Source organism: Vigna angularis, chromosome 2 (assembly GCF_016808095.1).
Source record: "Vigna angularis cultivar LongXiaoDou No.4 chromosome 2, ASM1680809v1, whole genome shotgun sequence".
Classification (NCBI taxonomy): Eukaryota; Viridiplantae; Streptophyta; class Magnoliopsida; order Fabales; family Fabaceae; genus Vigna; species Vigna angularis.
This window is the reverse complement of record NC_068971.1, coordinates 36092911-36111616: the sequence shown is the minus strand read 5'-3', so window position 1 is coordinate 36111616 and position 18706 is coordinate 36092911. Positions and strand designations below refer to the sequence as shown.

Here is an 18706-nt window from a genome sequence, read left to right as displayed (position 1 = left end):
GCGACAACAAATCAACAATAACAATAGCAAAAAATCCAGTCCATCATCAAAGAGCATAACACATAGCCATTAAATATCACTTCAATCGAGATGAAGAGACAACTAAAAAAATTCGACTCGAGTACTGCCCAATAGAAAGCCAAATTTCATATATTTTTACGAAGGTGTCACCAAGACCAAGATTTGAACTACTGCGTGCTATACTTGGAGTTACCGAATTTGCATTAAGAAGGTTTATTAAATTGCAATGCAAATTCTAAAAGAATATAGAAAATCTTAAGATAGAAGTATTAAAATGTAATAAAAGTTCTAAAATATTGTAGAAATGCCTAAGATAGAAATAAAAAATCAAAAACATTCTACATACGTAAAAATCTAGAACATTTCACATAAGTTGTGGCTAGCATGTTTTAGAATAATCTATGGGTCTATAAATATCCATGTACTCTACTATTTGATGTAAGACAACATTTACCAGAACTAAGACAATTACAAAATACACTTATTCTAACTTCTACTTTCACATTCTACTATATCCACATTTTCTCTACCCCATCAACTATTTCTTTCACAGCTTCAAAATACTAACACAAATTTATTAGCTTATTCTTTTTATCTCTAAAATATCTTTATGATTACGAATTTTGGTTAAAAAAGATATTTAACCTCAATATATAATAGTTAATAGAGCTAACGATATGATAGGCTATAGCTCACACAAGACATGTATTACAAAGTTCATGTAATAATAACATATATCTATCTTACTAGCTTATTCAATGTAAGTTGTTGTTAAAACTCTTTATAAAAGTTAATAACACTAGTGGAGAAATGACATTTTATGACGTACGAAAATGATGTATTATGACGTAGTTACTGGGGATGTAAGATCCTTGAAAATATTTGTAAGTTAAAATGTAAGATCCAAAAAAAAAAAAATATTTATAATTGTAAATTTTAACATTTTATTAGTAATAATAATTTTAATGGATAGAAAAATATAAATTTTTGGATATAAAGTTATAGTAATTCTAGAGGGAGAGCTTCAAATTTTTGATAACTTATTTAGGATTTTTTTTAAAAAAAGTGAATAGTGAATAGTAAATAGTAAATAGTAAATAGTGAATAGTGAATAGTGAATAGTTAAAAAAATATATATATATATTAAAATAAATTGTGGAAGAGAACAATCCACGTAGAATTAATCATTCAGAGATAAGAATGATGAATAAAAAATAATTTTTGAATAGTAAAAATGAATAGTAAAAATGAATAGTAAAAATGAATAGTAAAAAATGAATAGTAAAATTTTTTGGTTATAAATAGCCAAGGGGGGGAGGCTGAAAATTTGCACCAAAATTCTAGAGAAATTGTGAGAGAAGAGGGTTGGAGGAAATTATAGTTAAAGAGGGGAAATTCTGGAAGTTTCCGGAGAACGGTTTGAGAAGAGGAAACTAAGTCTGGAATAGAGGTAAGGGAAGCTAACTTTGAGTATTTCTTTTTGTATTATCTTGAGTCTTGAATATGCTATAATTTTTCTTTTGTCTGATTTTAAATCTTGAATATGGAGTATTTTGTTTTTGTCACTACAAGAAAAATTGCAATTACATACGGCCAAAATCCGTATATAATGTCCAAAATCCGTATATAACATGATGTTACATACAGATTATATACAGTCAAAAATCCATATATAAAAAAGGCGTAGCTAAGTTATATACGGATATATCCGTATATAATTTATATACGGAAAAATCTGTATGTAAAATCTGTATGTAATTATATATGGAAAAATCCGTATATAAAATTCGTATGTAATTATATAAGGAAAAATCCGTACATAATATCCGTATGTAATTATATATGGAAAAATCTGTATCTAAAATTCGTATGTAATTATATACGAAAAAATCCGTATATAACGTGTGATTTTTTAAAAAAAAAATTGGTGATTCCACATCTACACTAAATAATTAAAAGTTTTATATAACAAATAAAAGTAAAACACTATCCAAAATTTCAAATAGTAAGAATTGATTATCTTTTATAAATAGAATTCAAATAAATAAATACAACTCTTTTTCTTTAAGAAACTCAAACAATTAATGAATCTATTATAATGTGTTACTATTCAATAGCCACAATTTTAATATATACTAATAATAAACAAACTTATCAATCTAAGTTGGTACTATGTTAAAATCATTTACAATGATAAATACCATACTAGACACTAGTAGATTTATTAGATCAGTTAAGACTACAAAAGTTTCACTTGCTTCTCTTTTGCTTATAGAGACTCCATGTACTATGAATATTTTGTCAACTCATCTTCTAGATTTGTTTGCTTGTCATGAAGGAAAGAACCTTGGTATTCTTCAGAAAAGGCATTATTCTTCATTCTGCTATGCTGGTTGTATGTTGCTCATTCTCCAACTCTTATCATAGTGTCTCACGCCAACCAACATGTTTTCATCATAAAAATATTTAAGGTAAGGATTTGCATCCATCATAATATAATGATGACAGTTCATTATGAACTTACAAGATAACTAACAAGCCTAAAACCAATCCAATATCATTTATGAATAATGATTATAAACGTGATCTCAAATTCCATTGACAAATAATGATTATAAACTAAAATCATTGCCTTTATAGTTCAACTTAGCTTGGTATGTTGCGGCTTGGACCCATATTAGCTTGCAGAAGATCACTTTGTCACCATTTGCTGGTTGACATGCCTGTAGTAAAAAAATTAAAAAGTTACTAATTTGATTTTTTATTTTTAATTTAATAAAAAATAAAGAGTTTACGAGTTATCCACTTTATCTCACTTTTATTAGTCCACCATATTGATTCTAAAACCACCAATATAAAATATCAAAATTTTGAAAAGTTACGAATCGAACATAATAGTAATCCTGACTCACTTTTAATATTTAAGCAACTCTATTTCCTTCTATTCTTATTATTCATGGTAGATTTCTTTTTTATCTAAAAAAGTAAAATTTATAATTATAATAAAGTATTTAGGATATTCTAAGCCTTTTATGATATGTACAATATTGTAGGTAGACAATAATTTTAAAATCCTTGCTTGCCATAGGATAAAAATATCCTTATCTTGTATGTGATAATATTTTATGGGTTTAATAGTATACATTATATGGGAATCCTAAATTTGAAATAGCTTCTAGTTTAGAAATGAGGTAGTGCTCATTTTATCTTGTCTCTTCATTAACGTGAGATGTCATGACTTACTTGGATTTACTAGTGACTTTTAGAAAAGTAAATTACAATGATTAAATGCTATGTTAAAGTTTATGGGTTATGAGATGTGGTGGGGGGGGGGGGGACACCATTTTATCGAATTAGTTTCAAGCTATACAGATTGTCTTTTTTACTATTTGAATTCAACATGTATTTTTCCTTTGGACTTCTATATTTATAATCCAACACTCTCACAATTTAATTCTAACTCTGGCAATTATAACCTATATAGTGAAAAAGGTGGATTTTAAGATTGGGAGGACAGACAATTGTCAATTGGTTAAAAGGTAATTTTTAAGATATGTGGAATTATTCCATGCATTATGTTTGAGTTAAGATGTTAGAGGAGATTAATTATTACGGATTTATAATGGAAAATTTTATCACCAAATGCTTTGATTAGATTTCTTTTAATATTCTCAGCCAGGACATGAGTTCCAAGCAAGGAATTACCTCACTATTTGGGAGCATATTGGCATTTACGGGCACAAAAAGTTGAGCATATAGGGTCCATCTTCAATTTCTGCAAATAATTAGAAACATCATTTTGTCTTTATATATTAAAGTGATAAGTTTAAAACATACTTCACATAAAACCCTTAAAATAAAAAAGATGAAAATAAAGTAGCATAAGAATGAATGATTTTGTCCTTTCATCACATGAGGAATGTACTGGACAAAGGAACACCACTACTTTAGAATATAGCATTTAAATTAGAGAAAATAAAATAGAGCAAGAAGTAACATAATTTCATCTTTGGTGTGTTAAGTACTTAGGGTTATTTTTAAATATGTTCCAAATGATGCAAGGTAATTTAACATCATGACAATTATAGATCACCTTTGAAAATACTAGTAAGATTACAATTTCTGGGAGCCCAATCTCCACACATTTTGCAAGCTACAATTGAAGAAGAAATAATCAAGAAAGTGTAAATCATACCAGTTATATAATTCATAGATGAAGGAAAGAAATAAGAAATAGTTCTTGCTGCAAATATCAGTACCACAGGAAAGCCCAACTCATAAAGCCCAAAGCCTGACAGAGCAACCAGGTGAACTACAGAGAGAGGGCTTAAGGACCTATAAAAGTAAAACAAATTACTCACCAAAATTATTTGCAGAAAAATAACTTGCAGAATGGTAAAAGTCTTATCTATCAGTGTAATTGGAATTAATCATGATCACTAACTGGGAGTTATCAAAAGGAGGGATTAGTACATTTCTAAAAGAATTAGAGCTAGCTGTGGTCCAAACAAGAAAAGGAGGGATTAGTACATATATTTCACTAACTCATGACATACAAAAAAGTTTCCTATATACAGGAAGCTGAAACAGAAGCTGACATAACAAAGTATTAGGAAAAAGACAAATGAACATCACAACAAAGGAGTTCAACAACCAATACAAAATATAAAAATAGAAAAAAAAAGAAAATTTTAAAGAAAATAAACATATAGAAACCTTTCTCAATTATATATCTTTCAACAAATTCAATTGGCTTTTCATCTTCGGAACCAGCTCTTTTATCTCTTCTTGATGTCCTTTCCACATACACTATTTCACACCTATAATCCAGATTACCTCTGCCAAAAATTAAACAAATAATATTAATTTGCCGAAAAATAGAACCAATAGAAAAGATAAGGAAAAAAAAGAAGAAACGCAAAGAACACTCAAATATTAAAAGGCAAAGGAATAGAAAGCTCAAATAATTGAAGTGAATTGAATGCTACGTAAATTCTTTCGATTTATCAAATACTTTTAAACTTAGTTCTCTTATTTTTGGTACCTTGGCAATCATTCGAAGAGATCCAGGAGAACTGTTAAAGTTAAATATGGAATTCAAGGAAAGATGGGTTAAAGAAATAAGATTAGATAGCCAGTGATCACCACTGACAACAGTGAGACCACCAAGATAAAGTTCATGCAGATTTGAAAGGTTTCCAAGTTGGGATGGTATGTATCCTTCAAAAGAGTTGAGACTGAGATCAAGATACTATAACTGGAAGAGATTTCCAAGCTGAGATGGCACACTTCCTTCAAAAAAATGGTCTTCAAGATCAAGATACTGCAACTGGGAGAGATTTCCAAGCTGAGATGGTAAACTTCCTTCTTAAAGATTGCCTTTGAGATCAAGATACTGCAATCGAGGAAGATTTCCAAGTTGCGGAGGGATTGAACCTTTCAAATAATGATTGAAAGCAAGATTCAAGTATTTCAAACGAGAAAGAGAACCTAACTGACTTGGAATTTTTCCACCAAAAAGAGATGAAGACAGATCAAGGTATCTCAAGTTTCTTAGAGAACCAAGAAAGTCTAGAATTTGAGTACCTCAAAAAGCATTGGAACTGAGTGATGTATCCGCTTCCGCTTCTATCATAAAAGAGCAAAAAAGTTGAATCAAAGTTCAAAATTAAAAAGTGCCTCTCCCTGCTATGGTCACACTCTAAACTAAAAGTATAAGGCTACATGACAGAATGTGCATAAGGCAACATGACAGAATGCCCCGCCCTGCTATAGTCACACTCTAAACAATTAAAATCCTCCCTTCCACTATTGAAACATGTTTCCAATTCACTTCTGCATCTCGACACAACCTTTGCTTCTAATTCAATCTTGAACTGATTATGTATAACTTGATTCCTTGCTTATAAGTTACACTGACCCTGATGTGGATGAGAACCACAATAGATCAAAGTGTAAAAAAACACAACTTGTGACAAGGGTCAGGAACATAAAATGGTTTAAATCAGCTTAATAAGTAGAAATGGGTGGCTGCCATGGTGAAGCAGCAGCCTTCAAAACAGAAATTGGGAGGAATTAATACAAACCAATCTCTCCCCATTACATAATTCCATGAACATTCATACAATCATTTCATCAAAAACCTAGAGTGCATTTAAGCTTCTCCTACGAATTTCATCAAACATGTTCGTAGAGTTTGTTTCTCTTCACATTTTAGGTATTGTTATAGATTGGATTAGTTTACATATCCACATCTTATACATTCTCATCATCACTCTATACATAGCATTTGCATTTAAAAATTATAATAGAACAAAACAAGAAACATTCTTGCATTTGTGATTCATTCAATAATATTCTCAATCACAAACGCATAAAACAATACATACCTTAAAAGCCCTCTGAATCTTCCCTAAACGCAACATCGGTAGCACAATGGAGATCTCCTAAAAATGCACCACAAGAATCCCATAAAACTTAACAAGTATTATGCGCCCGAAAAACTTAACAAGTGACAATATACCAAACTTTCTTCATCAAATCAAATGCTACCTAAACCCTAGAGTTTTTAAACATACAAGACAAATCAGCAACACCAAAAGAAACAGAAAATAAAAATAACCAACATGATATTCATGATAATTCGAGAAAACAGAGAAAGAATTTGAAGAAGCACATATCCTTATAGGAGCAGCGTAGAAAACGGGCTTGGAGCATTCCAATTTGAAGAATTTGAAGAAGCACAATTCCTTGTCGAGGCGCAAGTAGTAGTTACGACTGTCGCGAATGAGGTTAAAGATGGTGAGGCAGTTGTCACGAGCAACGATGAGGGCGCACTCACCGAACGGGTACAGAGCGAGGTCATTGATAGCGGCATTCCGATGGACGAAGAGCGTGGTAAGATCGGCGAAGATGAGGTTGCAGGAAAAAGGGAGATTGAGAAGGGCGTAAAAGGAGAGGACGGTGATAGAGTTAGAGTGTTGGTTGAGGGAACCGAGGGAAGAGGCAGCGGAGAGGTCGTAGAGGTAGATGGTGTCTTCGTCACACTCCTCGCTCTCCTTCCTAAAACCCTAGGGTTTTTTAACCATGGAGGCAAATGAAAATGTCCAAGCACAAAACAACCAAAACCTTCATTTTAAGTTTTACTTTTTATTAATTTTTAATAATTTATTTTAACATTCCGTATATAATATCGGTAGATAATGTATTTCCAAATTACATATGGATTTTAAATGGTTATATACGGATAATATCCTTAGATAAAATTCCCGTCTAAACGCGCCAATATTATATATAAATTTTATATACGGAAATATCAGTAGATAAAATCCGTATATAAAATCCGTATGTAACTTATTTTTTATGATCCGTATGTAATATCTGTGTTACATACGGATCAAAATCCGTATATAAATATCAGTACATAATTTTTCTTTTTCTTGTAGTGTGTATGATTTTGAATTTTAAATGAGAGTATGTTCTGTGTTAATATCCAAGTGTGATAGTTGTAAAATGTGATGTCGATTATGTTATGCCAATTGTATATTATTAGTGGTTTATTTTTGTATTTTGGAAGGATTAGAAATTGTCTAACCGGCTCTGCCAGATTCAATTTCTTGTTTCCCCAAACATTTTATTGTTTTCCTTATTTATTTTTATTGTATTTTGGAAGGATTAGAAATTGTCTAACCGGCTCTGCCAGATTCAATTTCTTGATTCCCCAAACTTTTTATTTCCTTCCGTATTTATTTTATTACATTTTTGGAAGGATTAGAAGTTGTCTAACCGGCTCTGCCAGATTCAACTTCTTGTTTTCCCAAACTATTTATTTCTTTACTTATTTATTTTATTGCATTTTGGAAGGATTAGAAGTTGTCTAACCGGCTCTGCCAGATTCAACTTCTTATTTCCCCAAACATGTATTGTTCTTGTTATTTAATTATATTGTATTGATGGATGGATTAGAAGTTGTCTAACCGGCTCTGCCAGATTCAACTTCTTGTTTCCCCATGAATTTTTATATTAAGATTATTTTTATGATTGTCAAATATTGTATTCTTCTATGATCATTTATAGTAATGTTTTATTATTGTTAATTGTTTATAATTATCTTGTTTGAATTCTATTATGGATGTTTATTGTGATGAATTTATTGAATGAGTTTGTTGGCTGAAATTAATCTTGTTGGAAGGTTTGGAATAAGGGTTCTGTAATAGCTTGTATATGGGTATTAAATATATATACAGTGTTTAAGGTTGTTGTGAGAGGAAGTAAAATTAGGCATTTTAAGATTTAGAGCATAAGAAAACAAGGCAGATAAATTAAATAAATTGTTAATTATTGAAGGTCTCCCTTTGTTGGTAGGATAGAGGAACCTTAAAAACCTGAGTTGGCACATCCCTGATCATAGAGCAGCCCTGGCCTGGTCCAGTCAGTTGTGACTAGTCATATGTGCTGGCGTCGAAGGTGAGTTTGATGCGTTCAGACATCTGGGTCCTCTCCGGTGACCAATTGGGGTAAAGAAAAATCTCTACTAGGATGAAAATAAAATAAAACAAGTTGATGGTAGATGCATAATATTATCATGGTAAAAATTTCATATATATTTTATTTATCATTACATTGAGCCCAGACTTTAATATGTGGTTCCTAAGATATGTTGATATATTTTGGTTGATCCATGATCTTTGTTTGGTGAAAATATGTTGAGTTATACTCGGTATGGTCAAAATGAGTTTATAATATGAAGTATGATATCTGGCAATATGGTTAATTTATTGACACCAAAATAGGTTATTGTCAAATTATGATTAGAGAATGAACATGATTGAGTTATGCGAAGAAGAGGTTATGAATTGTTGATTTGATGAAATATTGGAGTGGATAAGAGGGTATGAAATGTTGATTTGATGAAATGTTGGAGTAGATATAAGAAATCATTGCTTATGAAATGATGTTTCCTACGGGAAGTAGTATGTTCGGTTTAGACCATGGGAGCTTGATATGAGCAAAGTAACACCTGAGGTTTATGAAAGCAGGCAGCAAGTGGTCTGACCATAAGGCTTTGACATAAATATGTGGTTCATAAATTTTATAGAAGCAGGCAGAGAGAGGTCTGACCATAAGGCTTCAGAGAGTAATACATAGTATACAGGTGAGGCTTAAGGAAGCAGGCAGAGAGCGGTCTGACCATAAGGCTTCGTGAGTAAGCATGGTAAAATTGTAAGGTTTATGAAATTGAGGAAGTTGATTTTGATAATGATGAATTAATGACATCGGGGTAATGATATTTTAGTAATTGTAGAAATACATGTTTGAACTATTCTTATTACAAGTTTAATGATTGATATGATATGGTTGGCTTACCCTTATTTGTTTGTTCTATGATCATATAACTCATGTTATATGTGATTAGATAATGTTGCAGATGCGGTTGAAAAAGCTTAGAGATGAGAGAGATGCGGGGAAAAACTTTCAGGGATTTTTGTAAAAAGAATAAATTTGTATTGGGAAGATTATGTTGTGTAAAACTTATAAGTTGAAATTTCAATGATGAAGACTATATTGTTTAAAGTTTGTAAGTTTGGTATTGTACTTTGGAGTAATTGAAATAAAGTTTGATTGTTTATATGAGATATCAAATTAATTTAGTCTCTACTATCAGTAATACCCTTTAAAATATTTGGGTGTTACAGGGGACATAGTTCTGGGCGTAATAGTAAGTCTGCGCATTTTATGACGTAGCAGAAATTTATGTCATAATAGCTTCAACATATTATTACGTAGTTTCTGAAATCAGTCATAATATGACGAAAGATATTATAACGTAGATTTTTTGGTACATTATAATATGGCGAAAGATATTATAATATAGATTTGTTGGTACGTTATAATATGGCGAAAGATATGTGGTTTTCATATTCAACGTATTATGACGTACATTGTTTAATACGTCATAATATATGTTTTTTTTAAAAAAATATTATTACAATTGGCATCCAATGAAATTGTAATCATATTCCTGTATTATTATCTCATCCAATCAATTTATAATCAATATAGCTTCAAATGAACAAATTCAATGGAACTAACAAAATATAATTCATTTCAAACATTAAATTGTCTAATAATATTTAATACATCAATTATACATGAAACTATATTATTAAATCCAAATATTATATTAATGTACATAGACTATTGAATTGTAGCCAAGTTTCTACTAACACTTAAAATAAAAGAAGCCCAATTCCTTTTAATATGAATGATATACAAATAAATTAATAAAGTTAAACAATATTGTAATGAATAGTTGGATAAGTATTTAGTTAGTTTTTTAATATCTTATTCCATGATTCAGTAATGTTTGTACAAATAATGGTATGCATGTGTTTCATTACATAATACCCACACTTATAGTTGCCCAATTGACGTCGACACTGCAAATTAAATACAAATAATCAAGACTGGTTCAAACCAAGGACACAAAATATCAGATTATACTCTAGCTAGCCTTTGCACCATGTAGCTTTGATCAATTTTGCAAAACCAAATTTCACAAAACGAGCAACACAATCAATTCCTCATAAAAGTAGCAATGACAAAACAAAGGTCAACTTCTCTTACATTAGGTGTGATTATTTGCATCTTCTTCCTAGAAACAGATGGAACACCCCGCAACCTTGAATGAGCTTCCAAAGATCTATACAAAAGGTAGACATCCATTACATCATAATAATAGTATAGGAAGGAATCAAAATAGAAAGGAAAACTTACGCCTCTAATATATTTTTGATGGACAATGTGTTAGCTTTCTTATGCAAGGAACATAAGAGAACTACAAGAGAACGGTGAGGAACAATAACTAGCAATTGTCAATGACCCCTACAAGTTAGAATAATATTAATTAAAAGAAACCTTTAAACTAGTCATGAAGAATTCAAAAAATATGTACTTACTTATGCAAGTAAGGTGCTAAATAGACCTCTTTACCAGCTTTTTCAAACATTTCTATCAAGTACTTTTGCAACTCCTTTGATTTATTTCCTACACTTTGAATTATAACAGGACCAAGAAATTCATAGATAGTAGCATTCCTTCTCTCAATGCAGAGGTGATGCAAATACCTTCAATATGAACAAATAATGTTAAAATAAATACACAAATGCAATATGATAATATTTTCATGGTTTGTGAAGGTTTACTTACAAATTCCAAAGTTGTAGAACTGTTGTAGAGAGGAGATAATTACCAATGATAATTTCAAAAATATCTCTATGACATACAAATAAAGTGGTAGTAGCAGTCTTGCATGTGAGTTCAGGAGGCATATCTATCTCAATAGTTTTATTCCCCATTGTGACTACCGCTGCACCAAGTTGTTGGAGAGGAGACAATTGTGGTTGTGGAGGTGTAACAATGTTCGTCTTCTTAGAAACGTCTTACATTTGACCACAAAATAAGTCCAATATTATATGCATCCAAATACAAAAAAATACATAAGTAATTAAGGCAAATATGAATAAAAATACTTACTAAAATTGGCTTTGCCAATCTGGCTGGCCAAATGATAAAAATACTTACTCAAAGCACTCTAATAATACAATTTCATTCTTTTACTAATGCAACCACATTTTTATTCAACATTTAACCATAATTCTACATTAATGCTCACTTTGTTCAGAGACAAAGAGCTTACCTCCATGCTACAACCTCCCTAGGCGAAGACAACCTCCTAACACCACACCTTTGCCCTAGAGTGTGCTTCACTCGACCTTCAACGCGCCACTACAACTGCAATCATTTTCCGGTGATATTTAGTGTTAACAAAATCTCCAATGCGAACCAAAAGCAATACACATATACAGGTTAACTCATACATGCATCACAAAGAGGGCAGCCACCAAAAGGTACATAATTTGAAGCAATAACTTACCTCTACGGTAGCGATAACCCTAGGTGTATTAGCACCTCCGATACCCTCTCTCGCAGCGAAAGCCACTTCGTCACACAACCCCTAGATTAGCCTCCCTCGACGGTAGCGATAACCCTAGGTGTATTAGCACCTCCGATACCCTCTCTCGCAGCGAAAGCCACTTCGTCACACAGCCCCTAGATTAGCCTCCCTCGACAACTAAAAGCTCTGCCCACGCCGCGACACAAACTCTGACGCAACGACAACACCTCCTGACGCCGCCAAACCACCGTCGTAAAGAAAGAGGAGCTCGACAAAGTGAGAAACAATGGCAATGATGGTTTCGGATTGTGAACAACAGAGGGAGACAAAGATTAGGGCATGGGAGAGTGGAAAGCGGGGACCTGATAAATTGGGAGTGAAAGTTTGGGGGAAGCTTTCGCGAGGAGAGTATTTGGGAAAATGGAAGAGGGAAATCCCAAATTCTGATTTCATTAAGTGAATGCCTATACCGATAGCCAAAAGCCTTCGGTAAATGTGCTACCCAATACCGAAGGGCAAAAGCCTTCGGTAATGACCATCTTAATTGACCGTCGGGAAATCCTTCGGTATATCAATTTTACCGACGGTCAAAAGGCCTTCGGTAATAATCCTTCGGTAATCAGCGCATTTCTTATTGTAAACTAAGGTAAGATACAGACGTAAGAAACATATGTAAGAAACATAAACTACTCAAAAAATAACTTTAATTTGAATATAAGTTATGGATCCAGAGTTAACTTAATCCAATGTTAATATGCAATTGTACTTTAATAACTAATATTTTTCTTATTTAAAATTCTGAAACTAGAAAAAAGAGGAGGAAAGAGAATTGTATAGTATGACTGATTGGGTCACCTCAAAACAATCGGTTTAGAGCATTTAGAAAATCGAGCGAAGGACCTTAAGCGATGGTTAATGTTAAGGACAATTATGTTAAACTTAAGTATGATCATTACCAGTTGGGTCGTAATTAGATCAATGTTAATTCGAAGCCTATTCTGAAGTCTATCAAAACAAATTTGAGGTATTATGATATGTTAGTTTCATTTAATACATATTTATTGCTAGTATTATCGAATCCTTATTGATTTTAATATCGAAGTGTCACTTGTAGGTAACTTGCCAATTCAATTGAATAGTAACAAGTACCAAAAAGAGAAACTTTGATCTGGATTTGGAGTTAGAAAAACGCATCAAGAAAAGGAGTTGTCCTAGATCTCACAAACCGAAACAGGAATAAAACTAGACATCTTAAAAATTTAAACGAAAGGAATAGGCCATATATTACAATTTATTGGTAATATAAAAAGGGCACAAATCCTTTGGAAGGGACTTAATGTTTTACATTACTGTCCCTGTGTTGAATTCTCTTCTAATAACTTAAATCGAATGATGTCACTGAATAGGGTGAGAGAATTGCTTCTATCTTGCTTCCAACATTCTCTTCTGAACTTCTTAGTGGCACCACCTGCATTTAAAATGAATAGAACATAAAGTATAAATCACACGACTTTTTTTACATGTTTGGCCAACTTTACAAGTTTTTTCATTAACAAATGTCAGTAATTAATGTTAGTTTTTGTATTCAACACACTTTTCAGGACAGAAGTACCAATAAACCAAATGGTACCTTCGTAGGCTGTGCGAATGAATTCTCATCCATTACATTGGTTGATGTAAGCACTGTCGTTATACAACCAAATCGTTGTGTCTCTGGGAACCCATCTATGCCTATGTCGATTGTCTCTGTGGCTGTTCCGAAGTTAACTACCTGTGCAAAATCAAAATCAACAACTCAAACATAGATTTGTTGATCAAAGGTAAAAAAGAAACAACTAGATCTAGTCTAATTAAAGACATGCTTGTATGTTGTTTGAGGTTGTAGCACATTAGCAACACTCAGAATGTTACCTTTATTCTTATGTAATTTTTGTTATTTGTAGAATTTTTCCAAGTAATTGCAGATGCAATTAGTTGATTAGATGAATTTGTGTTGAGTGTTGAGGGAAGAAATGTTGCTCCACTAGACTCAACAAAAAGCTTTTGCACCCAATAGCTGGGTGTTCCATACAGCTGATAAGAGTCGAACACAATTGCATCGGGAATCCATCTGAAAAATAACACAATTTGATCAACCTCATCTTATAAAATCTTCAGTGTTCATTCTGGGTACATAAAATATGTGATAAATGGTAGAAAATTACTTCCTGTCGTTTATATTTGAGAAAAGTGGTGCATAAGCAACCATGTCCACAATATCACTGCGTCAGGAAAAAAAATGTTAGAAATGGTTAATGTAAAAAAAGATCTTCAAAAATCATAAATTACATTAAAAGAGAAAATAACTAAACCTATTCTTTTCAAGGCCAATAAGAAATGCAGCTTCAGCTACTGCAGCTAGAAGACTTCCATTTCCAGCATCTTCTCGCCATACAGCATACTCACTCACAAAAGCCTATACAATCATACACATTGACTATTCACGTATCACACTATGCATATATGAACAATCTATAAAAAGTGAATTGGATAGAGTTCATACCTTTGGACCAGATCGTGACGTGCGATCGAACTGAGTAGACTTAGAAAATAAGTCTTTAGAGTTTGTGTAAGTCTAACAAAAATAAAACATTAAGAAGGATAAGTTGACAAATGAGGAAAAGACAGATTAAGCATGCTCGCCAAATATAAAAAGCAACAAACAAAAGTTCAAGAATTAATATATATCAGAACGCATTATTACATGAAAATCAAACAAATCAGCTTGATGGTTTAATAGTGCGCCAGAAGCATCACAATTTGAGATTATTTTAATATCTGGGTAGGCAGATCTTATAGCATCATGAATTATAAGGTAATTTCCTGCAAAAAGAAAAAAGGTATAAAAAATTTTAGTCGTTAAATCAATAAATTTAGAATCGTGAAAACATAACATACATACGAAGGTTTCAAACATAAATGTGCTGAAAGAATGATAAAAGTGCGTCTACCTTGATAATTAGAAAAGTCACAATCTTCATTTCCAATGGCAACATATCTCAAATCAAATGGTTTAGGATGTCCCAATCCAGCTCTAACAGAACCCCACTTTGATCCAGGAGAGCCTCTTGCGAACTCGATGCCGTCAAGGGCATCCTTTTAATATAGAGATTTCAAAACAAAGAGTAAATTGTATATAGACTTTCATGAATACCAAAAGGAAATGAGTATCAGAAGAAAATTATACTTGTATGTAAGGTGCTAGATCTGATATATTAATTTGTTCATTACGGCTAAAACCTAAATCATACACACGATTAGTTAGAAAAGAAAGATAGAATCAAAATATATATGTTGTTGAGGATGAATTTGAGCTAAGGCAAGAAGAACATCAATATACCAGCGTTGAACACCCATATGGGCAATGCACCAAGGTCCTCTGCTAGCTGCTCAAGAAATATTAAATCATTATATTTATTCAACTAAAGTAGGGCTAATTTAATCATAGTTGTAAGAGAATAATATATACTAACTTGGAGATATTCAAAATAACCAATTCCATCATCACTCCAATAGTTCCAGATATCATTGTAGTGACCAGGTCTCTCTTCCCATGGTCCAATTGTGTATTTCCACTGATATCTGTTTTGTATATGATAACCTTCAACATAGGTGCCACCTAATTAATGCAATTGACAAGGATAAATTAAGTTAATTAGATTTCAGAATTTTGAAGTGAGTGTTATATATTTCTACCTCAATATATCTAATTACAGAGAATTTGAAAATATATACCAGGAAATCTCATAAACTTTGGTTTCAAATCTGCCACCATTTGAAAAAGATCCTTTCGGAAGCCATGACCCTGCTTAAAGAGAAGATATTGAATTGATGTGAAGAACAAGAACATAACAAAATAGATTACATTATCAACAAAAGGTCATTAAGGAATGTGCCAAGTGTGATTACTCTATCATTATTGATCCAAACATTTTCTTAAAATTTAATGTGTTTGTTTTACTAACCATGTAAGTGTCCAATGGCATGACTGAGATTTGGTCAAACAGGTAAGTCCCTTCCTTGGTTGTGGTTATTTGAAGACTTGAAAAGTGATTGGTAGCGTTTGCTTCTACCAGTGTCTCCACCCTTCTCCATTTTCCATCTTCAGAAATTTGCCTGAACCATAACAACAAATATTTTTAAGTTGACGTTTATTCGATCAAACTACACGTATGTTTATCCGAGATAATAAAGTAAATCTAATAAATAATAAATTTTATATATAAAATTATCTAATATTAATTCGATAATGATTGGATAGTCGATAATTCTAATAAATAATAAATTTTATTCAAATAAATTTTGGATAAATGTAATACTGTATTTAAAAAGAACTTTAAATTTAATTTAATCTTTTATAAGATAAAATTTGAATTATTTTATATATTTGATATTCATTTTTTTTTGGAGTTAATGTAGGTCTCGAAAGACAATTATGAAAAAATATGAACTTACGTAATATTTGGTAACATCTCTATGACATCAACACCAGTCAATGAAAGTAGAATATTAAAGTCTCCTTCTGATTTGATATGATACACCACCTTGTATCTTTTCCCTTGCTCAATATTCTGATAATGAAAGGAGCAGTTTTAGAACGTGAAAAGTTAATAGAATATTAACATTTTCTCAATTTCTTATGAAAATAAAAGCATAACATTATGTGAGTTTGTAAATATATATCCTTTTTATTTTTGTTATATAGAGAAAAATAGAAAAAAAAATGATATGTTGATGTGTGAATATGAAGTATATATTAATTTTACTTACCATGCCCCAATAACCAGTGTTGGAAATACCAACGCCACCACTTGGACAAGGATTGTGATCATTACAATACACGTTCATTTGTAACGCAGCTTTATTACGCTCAAAGCATGAGCTATGATTAATTGATACAGAAATTAATGATTCATTTCCTATAGTTGACCAATGATAAATATCGTTCGGGCCTCCAGCTTCAAACCCTATAATTAAATTCATAATATTAGTAGAAAAAATCAAAAATCAGTTAAAGTATATTGAAATCTAGACTTCAATCTATGGAATGAAAAAACAAGACGAAGAAAAACTTAGAATTAAGGAAATAACCTCTATTGCGAACAAGTTCTGCCCACAGTCCTCCCGCACAAGCATGATTAATCTCCTGCAAAAATAATTTCAAAGAAATTGGTTACTTTTAGGAAATTGAAATGAAATTGGTTTTTCTTGTATATATATGAATATGCATTAAATTTTTTATAACTATTTTTTATTTAATAAAAATTTCTTGATAGTTAAAAATTCTATTTAAAACTAAAAATTGTACATGTTTATATATAATTAATAAACATAATAATTAAATTATGCAGAATTTAATGTGCGTATGCATTTATATAAGTAGTTATATAAATAAAAATCAAATAGAGGTAGTAGACATAATTCACAAAATAAACATAGGGGTGCATAATGTAATCATGTCCATCTTTTCACTAAAATATGAATATATATATATATATATATATATATATATATATATATATATATATATATATATATATATATATATATATATATATATATATATATATATATATATATATATATATATATATATATATATTTAAAAGTACCTCAACGAATACTCCAAGGAAAGTGTCAGGAATTGCTTTACGGGAAACATTGGTAGCATCATGCACAATTAGGTTTGAGTTTGCATCAACACAGCAATGCTCAAAACTAAGAAAATAAATGGCGAATAAGAAATAGAAGAGGACATGTAATGACGCTTTTGAAGAACAAAACGCCATTTCTGTGATGATATATTCTTGGCTAACTAATATACCATATTTATAAGCAAGCAAAATCTATGGAAGGAAAAATAAATCGTCGTGTTTATCTATTATGAGAAAGGAAAAACTTTAAATCCTTTAAACACTTTAGTAGGAACATTAATATTTTAACAATTTAATAAAATATATATTTATCAGCTACAAATCTCTTGTTATTAATTATTAAATTTTATTGAATCCTTCTTATTGTTGATAGTGTCGTCAAAATGGATTGAAATCTGTGAGCCAACCCAGCTACCACGAGTTTGAGTCAGGTTAGGTTGAAAAAAAATGTAAAAAGTTTTGATGCGAGTCAATTTTGACTCGGTTCACTAAGAACCCGGCTCACATGGGTTGAACCCGTGGTGGGTCGGATTGGCTCACCAACCCACCTATTTGTTTTAATTAAATCAAATTAATCAAATTAATTATTCAAATTCTATTTTTTTATTGAAATCAAATTAATTAAATTAATTATTCAAAACGCACAACCTTTACTTAGCAATAGAGCCTTTCGCGTTGCTGTCTTTCCAAAAGTTTCTCTCTGCAAATAAAACCGTAAGATTATAGATTGGATAATATTATAGATGGAGATAAAGAAGAAGATGTTTGAAGAGAGCATAATAATGTGGATTTATCCATTCAGGACTCCAATTTAATAGATGGATAATATTATAGATTGGATAATTCAAGAATATATCATTTGTTTTATCTTGTTTTTAGCCCTATTTACAAGCATGACAGTTTTATCTTGTGCTATATATTTTTGTTAACGGTTATATATGTAGTTTCTTGGTCAAACGGTTGTATATGTCTCATTAAACTAAATTGGCAAAATTTTATACTTAATAGCTTAGAATATATATAATAATATATTTCT

At 31.2% G+C, this 18706-nt stretch overlaps 1 protein-coding gene and 1 long non-coding RNA gene across 2 annotated transcripts; both read right to left on the bottom strand.

Moving 5' to 3' along the window:
• Positions 1 to 2078: 2078 nt before the first annotated feature.
• Positions 2079 to 7129, bottom strand: LOC108329557 (uncharacterized). Its single transcript, XR_001832238.2, has 6 exons — positions 6411 to 7129; positions 4738 to 4859; positions 4281 to 4356; positions 4115 to 4174; positions 3727 to 3796; positions 2079 to 2744 (listed from the first exon to the last, which is right to left on the bottom strand). It is a non-coding gene; the product is annotated as an uncharacterized LOC108329557 (long non-coding RNA).
• Positions 7130 to 13349: 6220 nt separating this feature from the next.
• Positions 13350 to 17805, bottom strand: LOC108327534 (alpha-L-arabinofuranosidase 1-like). The gene is made up of 17 exons (XM_017561226.1): positions 17629 to 17805; positions 17108 to 17162; positions 16787 to 16983; positions 16472 to 16587; positions 15982 to 16132; positions 15752 to 15821; positions 15490 to 15635; positions 15357 to 15402; positions 15204 to 15256; positions 14968 to 15112; positions 14721 to 14839; positions 14520 to 14591; positions 14329 to 14432; positions 14182 to 14238; positions 13889 to 14087; positions 13608 to 13748; positions 13350 to 13445 (listed from the first exon to the last, which is right to left on the bottom strand). The coding sequence occupies exons 1-17, from the start codon at positions 17803 to 17805 to the stop codon at positions 13350 to 13352; spliced, it is 1944 nt and encodes a 647-aa protein (XP_017416715.1).
• Between the last annotated feature and the right edge of the window lie 901 nt (positions 17806 to 18706).